The 14598-nt window shown below is 34.8% G+C and overlaps 1 protein-coding gene across 6 annotated transcripts in view; it reads right to left on the bottom strand.

Annotated features, from left to right (window-relative positions):
* Positions 1 to 14598, bottom strand: part of SENP6 (SUMO specific peptidase 6) — a 70676-nt gene that overhangs the window by 10605 nt on the left and 45473 nt on the right. For 3 of the 6 annotated variants that reach the window (XM_042016154.1, XM_042016156.1, XM_042016155.1), the window contains 11 exons: positions 14477 to 14590; positions 11818 to 11988; positions 10897 to 10939; positions 9011 to 9190; positions 6932 to 7158; positions 6254 to 6360; positions 6052 to 6168; positions 5065 to 5187; positions 4744 to 4836; positions 1199 to 1632; positions 558 to 656 (listed from right to left, as the gene is read on the bottom strand). In XM_042016154.1, the coding sequence (XP_041872088.1) occupies positions 558 to 656; positions 1199 to 1632; positions 4744 to 4836; positions 5065 to 5187; positions 6052 to 6168; positions 6254 to 6360; positions 6932 to 7158; positions 9011 to 9190; positions 10897 to 10939; positions 11818 to 11988; positions 14477 to 14590 (1708 nt within the window). Of the gene's footprint in view, positions 1 to 557; positions 657 to 1198; positions 1633 to 4743; positions 4837 to 5064; positions 5188 to 6051; positions 6169 to 6253; positions 6361 to 6931; positions 7159 to 9010; positions 9191 to 10896; positions 10940 to 11817; positions 11989 to 14476 lie in introns of all 6 variants that reach the window. The other 3 variants (XM_042016158.1, XM_042016159.1, XM_042016157.1) reach the window with 2 other exon arrangements.

The raw sequence follows: 14598 nt of genomic DNA, 5'->3' as shown, positions 1-14598 counted from the left end.
AAAGAGAATGACCATCAGCCGCCAATACAATGCAGCCATAAAAACCCACAAGAAACGTAATCGTAGCAAAAATCTGTCATAACGCACATTCCAACTTATTACAGACAAGCAACAGTAGCAGCATCCAAGACATGACACCACACCATAGAGCAGCAATATCATGAATGGTAACAATCACACATAAAATGAAAAATCGACTCAAACAAGAACACATCTATGCACACCCCCAGCAGCCCTCCAAGACCTTCTAGTAACAGTGACAATGTTATCACAGATGAATAAACTTAGAATAGATATTAGTAGTGTTTATACCCACAAAGATATTGAAGTTGTAATGGCCTGCAGTACACAGATGAAACCATACGATTGGTAACATTTTCTGACCTTGTACTGTAAGGTAAATGATTCTTTACTCTGCAAACTAAGTCAGTAGGAATGCTACTGGTGGCTAAAGTAAAAGCTTTTTCATAATCAGATGTTTCCTAGTCTATGCCTTAAGGAGAGCCAAACATTGCAGTGAACAGAGAAAACAACCTCTTCCTAATTCCTTCACCTGCCTTTGAAAGTATGCCAGCTCCTTTGTTCACGTGGGTACAAACACTGTTGCAGATTGGTGAGCAGTCTCTCCACGGCACCGATGCACTGAAAAAGCTTCTCTAAATGTAACACAGTGGTCATGGAGGAAAATTTTTTTTTTTTAGAATCATTTTCTTCTTACTCTTTTTACATACCTTCTTATCAGGACATTAAAGAAATGAATAATGTTGAAGGAAAACATCAAATGATAAAAGACATCGATATTAAGGTTGCTCACATAATCTTAGCTCAGTGTTCCCCTGCACATACATTGTAAGAATCCATGGTCAGCTACTACTTTTTCCTTAACAACTGCAATCTTGAGGGATGCAAAGTGGTATCTACAAAATGATTTTGTTTGAAAAAAGATCATAGAACTGAAAAATTAATCTGATTTAGGAAAACAGTATTTTATCTCCAGCCTTTTGTCATGAGAGTTATGTCAATAGCCACAAAAACTTTTTTAAATGCAATGGCTATGAATTACTTATATTGAAAGCACTTGAAATTCAGCCATATACTGAACTTTACAAGTATGAAGTTTAAACCATTGCAGAAGTAGTAACAGATCTGAAATCTCCAAATATTTCATTAAAAAGTGCATATTTTTACAATTACATACCCATAGATTGGCTAGCAGCTGTGAATTCACCCTGTATACCATTTTCATCCAGAGTTCTATGGTCTAGTTTATGGCATGCTGATTCCACAGTGTTAGGTTCTTCCACATCACTGTCTATTTGATTCAGTTTTTTGAAAGCACTTTTTCCCCTACAAGGACTTCTTCTACAACACGAAGATTCGCTGTCCTCTGTTTCAGTGTTTGGGTCAATTAAAGCTGTACTGTACTTTTTGGTAAACATCTTCTTTGCTGTGGACTTGGAAGGCGAGTTTTGTGCATCTAATTCATTTGGCAAGGGAGAAGGTGTGCTGCTCTCTCCATCTGAAGAGGATGATTTCATAGGCATTGCAGCATTTTCATGATAATGGGGATTTGGTTCATATTTGGGTTTTTCTAAACCAGGAAAACAGATAACAGCCAAAAACCAGTGGGCGCTGCAAAGGAAAAAAAATACATTAAAAACTCACAATTACATTAATGCTCACAGTTAAACCTGAAACTGGTAAAAAACAAACAAAACATGCACACATGCCCATGCACACATACAATATAATCCTGCCCCATAATCATTCAAAGATAAACTATACTAGCTGTTCACTTTTCTAGCCAAGTTTTACTCAAGCCTTCACAGGCTTCTGTAGAAGTACGATTTCTCCATGCAAATAGTCACCAAGAAATTAATATGATGCAGTTAGTTGAAAACAGGCGCTGTCTTAAATATTTACTTCAATTTGCTCACACTCCATACAATTTTTTCTTTTTCTGAATTGAAGCTTATTTATTTTTTTAACATTTTCTTCATTAATGTGTGAATTAGAGATTGTAAAGTTCATGTTTTATGGCTGTTTGAAGTGTTCTAGTAGTTCAGCACTAGCAACACAAGCAGTCAGATCTAATGGTATGGCTGAATTGCCCATACTCTTCCAGTTTTGAGATCTTCCAATTGTATTTAACACTTTACAGAAATCTTGTCAACAGTGAGCTAAAGGAGGAGAGAAAAAGAGTGCTTGTAATGCCATCACAATGTCTCTGTTGTCTTCCTCACCCTTCACAGAACTGACATTCTAACTTTTCCAAATCAAAAACAGCTATATCCCCCAACACAAAGTGTAAGTTTTCCAACAGTTTCCTCCTATTTCCTTGCTTCTGTAGGCTTCACTGACTTGCCACTCAATCAGAACTAGAGCAGCAGCAAATTCAGGGACTGAGGCATTAGAAGTGGATTTTGATTGTCTAATTTACAAATTTTCTGAGGGATCTTTGTCTACAGCAAATAACAACACAGAAGCTAGCTATGTATTATACAGCTGAAGTCACATTTCAGTTTGTTCTAGGAAACAAAAGAAAAAGCAGTAGCTAAAAATGCATGTCTAACTGACATACTAAAAAAATAATTAGATGGTTATGAAGCCTAAACTCCATCAAAACTTAATGGCAGTTAAAGTAAGTGGCTGTTGAAAGCAGCATGTGAGGTACGGTTTATCTTGAATGATTCACCACACCTAGTAAATGAACATATTAAGTACTGCCCAACCCTGGAATTTGTGTGTACTCTATTAACAAGAGACGTTATGTACCAATTACGTCAACAGACCAGCAAATTAACCTGGATGTAAAAAGAAAATGGCTTGTAACTTTGAACAGAATAAACTGGTTTCATTGGAGACTTGAACAAGAAGGACTGTACAGCCAAAGAACACTGATGCAGCCATGGTTAAATCAAGACACACTGTTCTAAGTTGCTTCTGCCCTAGAGTCAACCTCCCAGCCTTCAGTTACTGCAGTTTGACAGCTAGTTAGATGACAAGTCTACATTCCCTATACTAGTGGTTATGAGATATTCTGGAAAAACTTGTTGGAAATAGACTCCAAAACCCAGAAACTCCCCATCAAACCACCACTTTCTCATCTCCCTGGCTACTTGATTATTTTTCTGCTCTGCAATATTCTTACTGTACCTACCAGGAAACCACTGTTGCAAATGAATGTCCTATCACCACTTAACAAGCTTCAGCTTACGGTGAAGGGACAGTTCCAAAAAGCGTGAACAGGATTACATCCAGATGACAGATGCACACCATGAGTGTACTTTTCATGCTCTAATCGTGACTGGACGAGTCCATGAGACCAAGCTACTCTAACCCAGAATCACCAACTCACACATGGTGTGAGCATTATGCCTTCAGTACAAACTGTTATGTTCTACTTGCTGAGATAGACATTGCTGTAGTTCTTTATCAGTAAATGAACAAGACAATGAAAACTACTGTGTGTTAAGTTACTAGCAACATAAATAATTCTTATAAAACCACAGAACTATTCATTTTCATTTTCAGGTGACTTTTAAGTCACACTCATTCCTCCTCTGCATAACCCACGTGGATATGTGAATGACATGTGAGAGGATGGTGGGAAGTGAACCATATAAAAAACGCAAAGGCAACTTAAAATTTAAATGACGAACACTTCAAAGTTTTGGTACTTGAAGTTTCATGGGAGAGGGATGGCAAGGATGAAGTCTGCAGTGGACAGGGATCTGCAGTGGACCTTACACCTGAGTCAACTTAAATCCCCTAGATCTGGATGTCTTGCAAGAGGTCATGGTATGTCAAAAACGGAAGTTAGTGCTTATGAACTCTTTTTTTTGGGAAAATACAACTTTATTAAAAGGACAGACCTATGTATGGCCAGTTATCTTCTAACTGCCTCTATTCAGCTAGCCTCAGAATTCAGCTGGAGAGAAGGCAGGAACACAAGAAGATTTAGAAATTTTCCTCCCACTGCACAATGGCACAGTACCTAGATAAATCACTTTTTATTAAAAAAATCTCTTTTTTTATTTTTGAAATATCAGCTAGGTATGCCTATGAGACATCAGTTAGAAACTTCATGTCTATCTGTCCTTACTTTATTATGTTTTTATTGCATACATTTAAAATACAGTACTTTGACTTTCGTAAATATTCTGGCGTAGGAACTGTTTAGATTATTTCTACGAAATATAGAAATGTGTTTGTGACAACTTGCTCTGATCTTAAGGAAAGCAAGCATCATCGAAGTCCTTAGCAACCATTAGAATGCTAATGGTCTGCTTCCTGACCCTTCACAAGTATCAAGGCAAAAGGATATAAAGAAAAAGAATAAAGTTCTCAAGGCAGTAGTGATTTTCAATTAAGTTTTCTTACAATACCAGTTTCTTGTAACTAAAGATGATCCCACCTATGCGATCTCATTAGAAAGGACTAAAAAAGGTAAATCCAGAAGTTATCAATGTCAAAAGCTTAGACGAAAGAACACCAGAGATTGAGGTAAAACCTAGGAAAAGTAGTCAGAAAAGTTAATTTTTGCTTAGTCTTTAAATTGTCTGATAATTCTTATACTACAACATTTAAAGGTCTTACATAACTATTTAATTCTTATCAGCTGGAAAAAGATGTTTAGTCTCTTCATTTTTAACTTCAATTCACATTGTAATGGAACTTTCAATTTCAGAATTACGAAATTTAAGCCTTCACCAAATGTGATAAAAAAGTAAGTTCACTTACGCTTCATTAAGGGGAACAAAAATGAAATCTTTCTCAAAAATATCAACATGCCGTGTCCACGTTTTTACTCGCCCATGCCGCTTTTGTTGTATTCTGCAAGAAGAAACCAACATACAATTTGTGGTGTGGCTTATTTTATTTGAGGGAGCACTTTCCAGATATTTTCACCTTGACAGCTTGTTAAGATTTTCAAGGCATATTCTATGTTTCCGACAGGTCTAGATGCTTCCTAGAGTTCTGTTGATATTTCTCTCTGTAAGGCATCTGTTCTTAAGAGTCTTCACCTAGCTCTATGTTAAACTGATTTATCAACAGACTTACGAAAGGTTTGAAGTTTCATGAATATTTCTTCTTTCTCTTTGATTAAGGCGTTTATAGAAGAATGAACTGAACACATGTATTCTATCAGCATCTTCTTTTTTCAGCTTTTCGAGTACCAAATACCTAATTAGTTTAAAAAAAAGGAAAGAAAAATTAATGGAGGTTTTAACTCAAAGTACTCAGCACCAGAGTAAAAACGACAGCCAACAGTTTCTCCCCACCAAATTGTAGCAGCTTCTCACAGAATAGCTATTTGGAGGTGACTATCTACAGGAACTAATTAATGCAAAATTTGTGTAAATATTTCAAGGTATTATTTCTCTGCTCAATCAACAAGCTGTTCTGCTGCTGTTGTATTTATTTATATTTCATGGCAGGAAAACAAATTTTCAAAGAGTTTGTTACATAAAGACCTATCTAGGAGACCTGTGTTTTGTATTTGAGCCACCAGATCACCAAACAGTCCCAAGAGCGACACATTCATTTTCTTTTTACTTCTAAAATACATTAATAGACTAAAAAATATACATACGCACCTTATGTGTAGCATAAAACCAGCAGCATGTAGTAATTTAATACATTTCTAACATCTGTAGCATCAGCGACACCACAAAATTAACTTACATATTACATTAATCAAAACTAATGAAATTCCAAGAAACACAAATACTCTGGAAAGAACAAGTGAACTTACAAAAAGCTTTTTTTTCTTTCAGTTAAATTTGCTCTTGAGATGTTAAAAAGTTGCAAAGAACCTTTATCCAAGTCAGAACAATGTCACTGTCAAGTAGGACAGGAGAAGAACCAAAACTTCTTGCAAGATTACAAAACAACCTTTAAAATAGCTATACATAATTTAGTATATAAATTATATACTCCATAGTTGGGAGACCAAGTGTTATCAACTGACCTATGAATTTGCAATGTCAGAACTTTTCAAGCTTCAAAGTAAAAGATGACTAAAAACTGATGTGAAATAAAACTTACTTTAAATAAAAATCAATAATAACATCATTTAAAAATTCTCCTTCATTTAGACAATGGAGGTCTTCGTTGGTCACAGAAATACCACCTTTAGCTGGAGAAGGTGGATAAACTATCAACCTGAGAAGAAAAATACATTCAATAAGAAGTATGAAATGCAAAAAACCCTCAGAGAATTATTACACAGCAAAGATAAGTATCTTACTTTTCTATAGGACCAATAAATACTGTATGTGGTTCGCCAATTTCTTCATCATCATCAAAAAATGGTAACTGTTTATTTCGCTGCTGCATTTTGGACTCAGAAGCAACCTTAAGAGAACAGAGTCAATATTAATTTGCATGCTGTGCTCAATTTTACGAAAACGTAATAAACTTTGTGAAATCCAGCAGTGTAATACCCATTTTTTTGAGGACTTCATGTTTGTGGGTAAAGTCATCTATTATATTAAGGTCTTTGCTCATTTCTTGCAGAGTCACAAAACTTTCTAATTCTTTGGAAAGCAGTTTAATGAAAGCATTAATTAAATGTAACTACAACAGTGCAACTTAATTTCTTGTTTGAAATATTATAATTTTACGAGTTGGAAAAAATTATTTTGTCTGATTATAGTAAAGATTTCTCATCCCTTAATAATTTTTAAATAACAACATTATTTGTGGACCACTGTACAACCTTACAATCAAACTAAACCTCCTAAAAAGTACTGTGAATGCACAGACCATTTCCCATAGTTTCATAATCCACCACGGACCAGTCTGGGAATTTTCATATAAAAGCCAGCTAAAGTTGATGGAATTTTTTTTGGCTAACACACTATCCTTAGTGTATTTGTAACCCACAAAATATAATGACTTTGTTCTAAAACAAAAACACAATTACATTTTTAATTTTGCTTTCTCTGTGAGATGGGCTTCCTTTGGAACTGTCCTCCAAGCACTTAGTAAATGCAACAAGCCTGGCATTGGCTTCTTCAAAGGAAATTTTCACAAAGAAGTCAGAAATATTATTTCTAATACCGATGTCCGTAATTATTTTTTCAAATATTGAATTTGCATGAGGATCAAGACCAGTTTCAAAAATCAAAATTATGTACTGTTCTTCCTGACCTGCAAAAAAAGCAGAGAGAAAATTACTCATTTAGGAATAAAATAAAATAAAGCATGCTGTAATTATAAACAGATTTTATGGAATTGTTGGCCAACATGAGTACACACTGCTGATATTGTATGTAAGAACTAATACAGACGTGAGCAGAGAGACGGAAGGACTAACTGCCAAACCTTTCTTATCTGCATTTGCAAAAAGAGTGCATTCAACTTCTACCTTAATCAAGAAATGTTAAATATTACACCTGATAATTTTTTAAATGACACTAAAGCAAAGCTAGAACATATTTTGAAATAAAATCTTCTTCGCTTACTAAGAGTAGGACTCTGTAACCAATACTTTCTCTTTTTGTTACTGCAGTTTCTATTGTTTCACTACAATTCCAAAAATTATATATTCAGCATAATTTCCTCTCTGATCCTAGAAGCTGGAGAGAATGACTCGGATCAATCAGCTATTATATAAATATCATCCACTTATATGATCTGAAAAATCAAAAAGCAGTAAACTGCACTGAGAGGAATTATTTTACACAGTCAGGAAAAGGAATAGGATTCAGGCTGCAAATCCCAGTCTTACGTTGCCGCCCAACACAGAGCTGCCAGGACCTGTTTTTCTGTAAGAGGAGTGTCAGACACAAGCATAACCATTTCCCTTTGGTCATTCTTAACCCAGTATGCTAACTCTTGTGAAAAATAATTCTTCAGCAGCGTAATTCCCAATTCACTGCACACAGAATTTAGATGTCTAACTGGGATTTAGGTGTTCCTATTTTGGGAGCTAGGCATCCACACACAATTGCTTACACAGCTATGGATACAGGCTTAAATTAATTTCATTGCTTACAAAGCAAAGAGCAACTGTGTTATCACAAAGTGCTCCTAAGTATCAAATGCAATAAAGCAGCTGGATGTAAACTCTCAGTGCCACAGCCTGAGGGAGAAGAGCTGGGCGCTGTGGCACTGCTGAGAGCCATGCCAAGGGAGGGACTTCTCACACAGAAGCTTGTTCCTTTTTTGTGAACACCTGTGTCCACCTGGGGTCTAATTCCTGCTCCCAGAATTGTGGTCAGGACCCCTGCATGCTCTCCAATTACTTCTGTAATTATAAGACTCCTTACAACTTCTTATAGGAGGTGGATAAAACTATTACACAGTATTATGGGAGCACTCAATTCTGAGATTGTTGAAAGCATTCTTCCTCTGTTTGAATGCATTAATGTATGTACAAAACAGTGTGTAAATATAAATAATCACAAAATTTAACCTGAAGTAAAGCCTATTGAAGAGGAAGAGGACTCAATGTTACATTTGACAGGTGTGTATATTAAGATTCTAGGACCTTGAAAATTATGCAGGAATCAAATTTAATTTTAATATACATGAAGATAATCCACACATTCTCCAAGCAGGTATTTGTATATCTCACAACATCATTACAAGTTTGCTGGGGGGAAAAAACCCAAGGCAACCTATACAACAGTTTCTACTAAACCTAAAGCCTGTCAGCAGAACAACATGGAAAGCAGAATTATTACAAAAGCTGCCATATAAATGTAAAGGCTCATGTACAAAAGCTGAACAAACCAACTTGCTTTCATTCAGTACAAATATTAGTGAAAAATTTATACTAAATTGACTAAGTGTTTTAACTAGCATGTTTCTGGACAAAGAGAATGCCCAACTGTTCTGAACTGTACTCTTTCTCAGCCTGGGAAGAAAACAGTGTCTGAAAAAACACTATATCATCCCCAGCCAATGATGGCCCTTTTAGTCTTAATGCACACATTCACGACCCAAAACACGAAAATACAATTTAAAGTGAATAGTAGACTAAAATTGTTTTACTTACTGTCTCCTTTACATTCGTACCAGACATTATCTTTACTCATTTTCAGTTGATCTCTCAGACTACTACAGGTTGAAGGTACTGTTTGCAGAAAAACTACTGGCAATTTTCGGACACTACACCATTCACATTTAGTAAGCTCGGAAGTTTTCAGGTTAATCTCTCTGATATCACTTTCTGATTCTATGAGAAAATAATGACATTATATTAAAATATAATAAAACCCTCTAAGTTTCCTTTACAATTTCCCCCTTGATTTTAACAAGAAATCAGTATGTGCTCACTAAATTTCTTAATGTCAAAGTTTTAACACATATGCAAGAAGTGATGGCTTTTTATATCCTAGAAGGCTAAATTCCAATGTCATCTGTCAAGAAAGGAATCAGAAACAAAATGTTTTCTGCCCACCAACTTTAAACTACTTTTTATTCTACATAAAAAACCCCTTTTTTTAAAAAGTCATTTATATTTGCACTATTGCTATGACACATTTTACAATAAGTTCGTAAAATTTTCTTTGCACATTTATCTTTGACCAAGTTCCCATATGAAAAATAACTTTAAAAAGAAGAGTATAAACATGCAGAGAAATTATCTGATTGCCTGAGGACACAAAGCACTACTCCTAGCTTATTCCCCCCAAAAACCGTCAGTAACACGGTAAATTTTTAACATTGCATCTGATGCTGCCAATGCCAATGTTGAGTATTTTTCAGGTTTTACTGAATTATAAAATTGGATATAGACGTGGATATACATGCAAAACTAAAAAAAAAAAAAAAAAAAAGAAAAAAACAACCACAAGGGGAAAAAAAAGAAATAGTATAGTGCTAAGTGCTCCAACAGACACAGCATTTAAGAAGTCACCATTTTTATGCTATTGAGGGATCAGGCGCCATGGAAATAATTTCACCATACAGCTGTTTTAACTAAAACCTGATAGCCATTTTCCACAAATTATAGTAAGCTTTTCAGTGTTTTATTTTTAAAAATACATTCATAGCATGAAAGTTTGTAGTTTCTATGCATCTGTATTTTAGATGCAATACAAACTTAAATACTTGACTGAGCAAAGGCTACACTTTTTTTACAGGCTGTGAGACACCTTTCTGCATGTAATAATGACAAAATACAATAGTTTTCATTTACAAATCGTGACAGCAAAATTCAATAGGACTGGATCTTAAGACTGCAACTTAAGATTACAAAAGGTAACAAAGCTTTCCAGGCCCAGAACAAAACTCTATAAAAGAAAAGAAAGGAAACAGAGCAGGAGTTGTAACTCACCATTTCCAAATTACATCACTATTTCTTTCAGTGACATGAAATATACAACTTTCAGGCCAGAGAAAAAATTACCAAGAGAGATCTAGACAGGAAAGGTCTAAGATACTAGTGTGGTTTTTACTGCCCACTTAACACAATTGAAATAAAAGAACTAATAAAGTGTTAAAAAGGTAACATTTTACAGGATGGTTACTCTTGCTTTTTATGTTTGTTAATCACTTTCAAGAAGACCTTTACCAGTCATCACCACATTATCTACAGATCTTCAAATGAATGATTAGATCAAGCAGAGTCAGACCAGATGAAGTAGAAGAACAACCCGTCTGTACGCGTGTCACGAATTGTGAACCTTCTGTCAGTAGAAGGCAGAGATAATGCAAAAACATTTTGGATTTTATTCACCAAGCAGTTCAGGTCAAATTTGTACTCTCAATTTTTTTTTTTTCTCTTATCTGACTACAGGCACCCACCATAATTTTTTGCATAAATGACAAAATGAGAGTGAACATTCAGTTATGATTCACTTGTTAATACCTTTGACAGAGTTACTTCATTCAAAATAAATATATTGAGTGCTAACAAAAAATGAAAAATGTACTCACCTTCTTGACTCTCTAAGCGTATTTTGATATAATCCAGGCAAAACTGAAAGACAACACAACTGTAAGATTTCACATCTTCTGCAAACTGAAACTGACTGAAAGCCTTTAAACTGTTAGCAAACACATTTCAATTGACATAATATTTAAGTAATAAACATTTCAAAATTAATATTTAAAATGCAAGTTTTAAAAAAACCAAATGTACATTTTAGCACAACTCGAGGCAAGCACATTCTTTATTACTCAGTCTCTTTCAGTCATACTGACTGTTTAAACTTTAGATCTCTCTGAAGTACTCCGTTTTCAAAAGCATTTACAATACCCTGAAAAATACACACATTCTATTTCTTCAAAAGAAAATGTCATCTATCAGCATTTAGGCAAATCAAACAATAGCGTTATGTAGAGAGATGGAAAGAAAAAGTAACACCTCTCCGCTGTTTCTGTGGTTACCCCAGCAATAAGTATGCATTTTATGTGGCTGACTGCATTACAACTAACATTCAAGGTCTCCTTGAAAACTTCCATGTAACTTATAAGGGTAACAACAAAAAAAAATTCTGTAGAAGTAAAATTATTCACCTCTAGGACAACGATTCTTCCTCCCACCTATCAATATCAATTTCCTTGTAGCTATTGTTTTCAATTTTCTTAACAAATGCATGCTAACCCATAACCTCTCCCCAACCATGCAAACAAGTTTTTCAAGAGTGCTGCAGCACAGTATTAAGAACCAGAGCTAGACTGCATATGTTCAAAACCAGTAGTAATCTGAGGTTCTTTGGAAATCATGGCCTCTGATGCTAAGAGACAAATTTACTGTTCTCCAGACAGAGGCAAAACATTGTGTTGTTCAAGTATGAAAATAACAATGCCCATCAAAACCTGAAAGGAGAGCTGTGAAAGAACAAGTTTACTTACAATCACAGGTTCCACCACCATTCTGCGCAGCATTCCTATTCGTATACTTCGGCAGTTCAGAATGACACTTTCACAGGAATTTTGATAATTTAGAGGTGCAGCCTCAGTTACCATCTCTTGAGAAATAACTTTACGACGTTTTATTGGAGTGTTAGACACAATGTTCCCAAACTGTAAAGTAATTTTCAAGGTTTCAGAATGTCTCGCTAAGGTTTATTGCTTAACCAAGCTTGTTAAAACTAATGACTACATTTTCAGCTACTTTTCTGCTGGTCAACAGGATTACTTACTAGAGCATCCATCTCAAACATATACAGAAGGTAGATAAAAGACTTTTTGTAACACCTGAGGATGCTAATATTGCTACATTCAAGAAGAAAATAAAAGGTTAGCTGACACTTGTAGACACTTTGTTGACATTTCCAAATCACAAATAGGGCTTCTAAATTGCCAAGACCAATTTATTTTTATTTTTTGCAAACACTATGCAGTCTAGCAAAACAAAGTTATTTTTAATATATTTCATTTAGATAAAAAAGCATTAATACTGTAAAACCACCACAATACTGGTGGTTTAATTTTTTCTTTCAGTTTTTGTTAATCCAAGCTTTTGGTGACTAATTTTTGAAGTACACTGCACCACCACATTAGCAGAGTACAGTCTTCAAGAAACATAAATAAATAAGCGAAATCAAACTTCCCCAAGGCATCTCTACAGAACTACTAAAGATGTTTTTATGATAGATTCCAAGGTCAGAATACTAAACACTGAAAGAAGGCCATGTGGTGTTTGGCCCCAGTTCAAGAAGTCTCTGGATACTGACTGAAGCTGTAATCTCAATGAGTATCCTGTTAACCAACAGAACGATCTTACAAAAAAAAAATCTACTAAAATGAAATAAAGCCTGCTGACAGCCCACAGATCAATACATTTATTTTCTGTATCGCTTCTATTGCTCAATTCTGTTGAAGGATTTTCTGTACACTAGTCTTTTCTTTGGTATTTATATTGTTTCATAAAGCTGTCCATGAATAAACATTCTTTTTGGTTACAAAATGCAATTAAACTCCCACAGAAGAACATTCTAAGGGATTCAGTATTTCTATTAAGACTAAATCTCAAAAATTATTTCGAAGTCCCAAATCACTAGTCTATCTTGGCAATAATTCAAAATATACTTTTGGATGCTTCCTTAATTTAATACACTGGAGAAGGTAGAGATTCTAAATCCCTGTAATTAAGATGTTTTCCTAGGCCTCTTGTTGAAAAGAGCTTTTCCTTTTTGTCTGTTAGACTGGCTAAATATTATTGAAAGTTCAAAACGAATCACAGGAAAAACAATAAAACAGCAAACACTGAAGTGATGCTATATTCAAGTAGCCTCTTCAGTAAAGAATTAGTAAATATCTTGAGGGAAAGCTGAATAAAACTTTTTCTATAATATTTAACAAAACTGCTGCGGTATCTCCAAATCTTGGTAGTTTCATTGAATCAATGCAAAATTTGTGTTATATTTCACAAAAAAGATTTTATTTCCCCCGTTTTCCAAAGTAAGCTCAGAACCTAAAATAATCTCAACATACAGTGTTATAACTGGTTCGTAAAGACTAGTGAACAGGATCATAAGGATATACAAAAAAAAAGTTCATTTGGGAGAGTTTCAGAAGTCAGACACCAGTGCCTTTACAATGCAATGCTTTCAGTTAATTCAGCACATACTGCCAGGCTATCTTAATTCAAAACTATTTATAATCCAAGCTTTGAGCCTCGCAGCTTTATTGTAGGCAGGAGGTTCACAGCTTCTTATTGACAGTGGTGACTAATTATACCACATATTATAAACATCCATAATTTCATCAACTACAGCACTAGAATGCTGGCTTCTGAATCTCAACATAGCAAGAAGGTTTTGGCATCAGTACTTCAGTGTTCTAACGCATAAAGAATTGGAAATCTGATCAGATTCTCCTGTTGAATCAAACTCACAACAGTGAAACTGGACAAGTGACTCAAGAATTATTTTGATCAGCACTATTAATCCACTACAAATCGCCACGTGGAATTTATTCCTCTAAATAGCTCACTATTGAGATAGCTTTTAACACAGTATGAGAAGTGTCCCCTTTAGCCACATTTAAGGTGTGCTCATGGAGTACTTTTTCTCTTTGCTTATCCAATTCTTACAGTAGTACTCAACTAAAAAACACAAGCACCACCACAAAAGCCCTAAAATAAGTGCTATTAATTGGGACAGCTGTCAAAGTATTTTAATTTTAAAGGGCCGTTACTGATCCCAGTGTCTCTTTTCATGTTTAACTTCATAAAGTCTCAACAAGCAACAGCTGGTACTGACATTCTGCTGCAAAGTAAGACCTTGAGCTTCATAGAGAATCCCTGTCCAGTCTCACAGAGTAAACATTCAACACAGAAGCATTTACATTAACAGTGTAATTCAAATCATTATAAATGCTTGTAAAAATGTAATGAACACATTTCCTTATGTTTCCAGTTTTAAATATACAGAGATACTACTTGATGAGCTGCTGAATAAGAAAAACAATCAAATATAGTCAACTTCTGACAATGCAAAACAAGCCTTTACATAATTCCATTTATTATTTGATTCTGGTTTCTTTTAAACAAAGCATTAAATAGTACCTGATCTTTCATTCTTGCTTTTCTTGGTAGTGTGACTGCAATTTCTGTATCTGTTGTTATACTACCTATTCTCTGTTCTATTCCACAACTGTTCTCCTTTAATGCTGCTTCCACCTTTCCTG

Source organism: Corvus kubaryi, unplaced genomic scaffold, assembly GCF_017639235.1.
Source record: "Corvus kubaryi isolate FWS band 111438036 unplaced genomic scaffold, C.kubaryi_AGA036_p1.0 split3-73, whole genome shotgun sequence".
Taxonomy (NCBI): Eukaryota; Metazoa; Chordata; class Aves; order Passeriformes; family Corvidae; genus Corvus; species Corvus kubaryi.
This window is presented reverse-complemented; position numbering and strand designations above follow the sequence as displayed.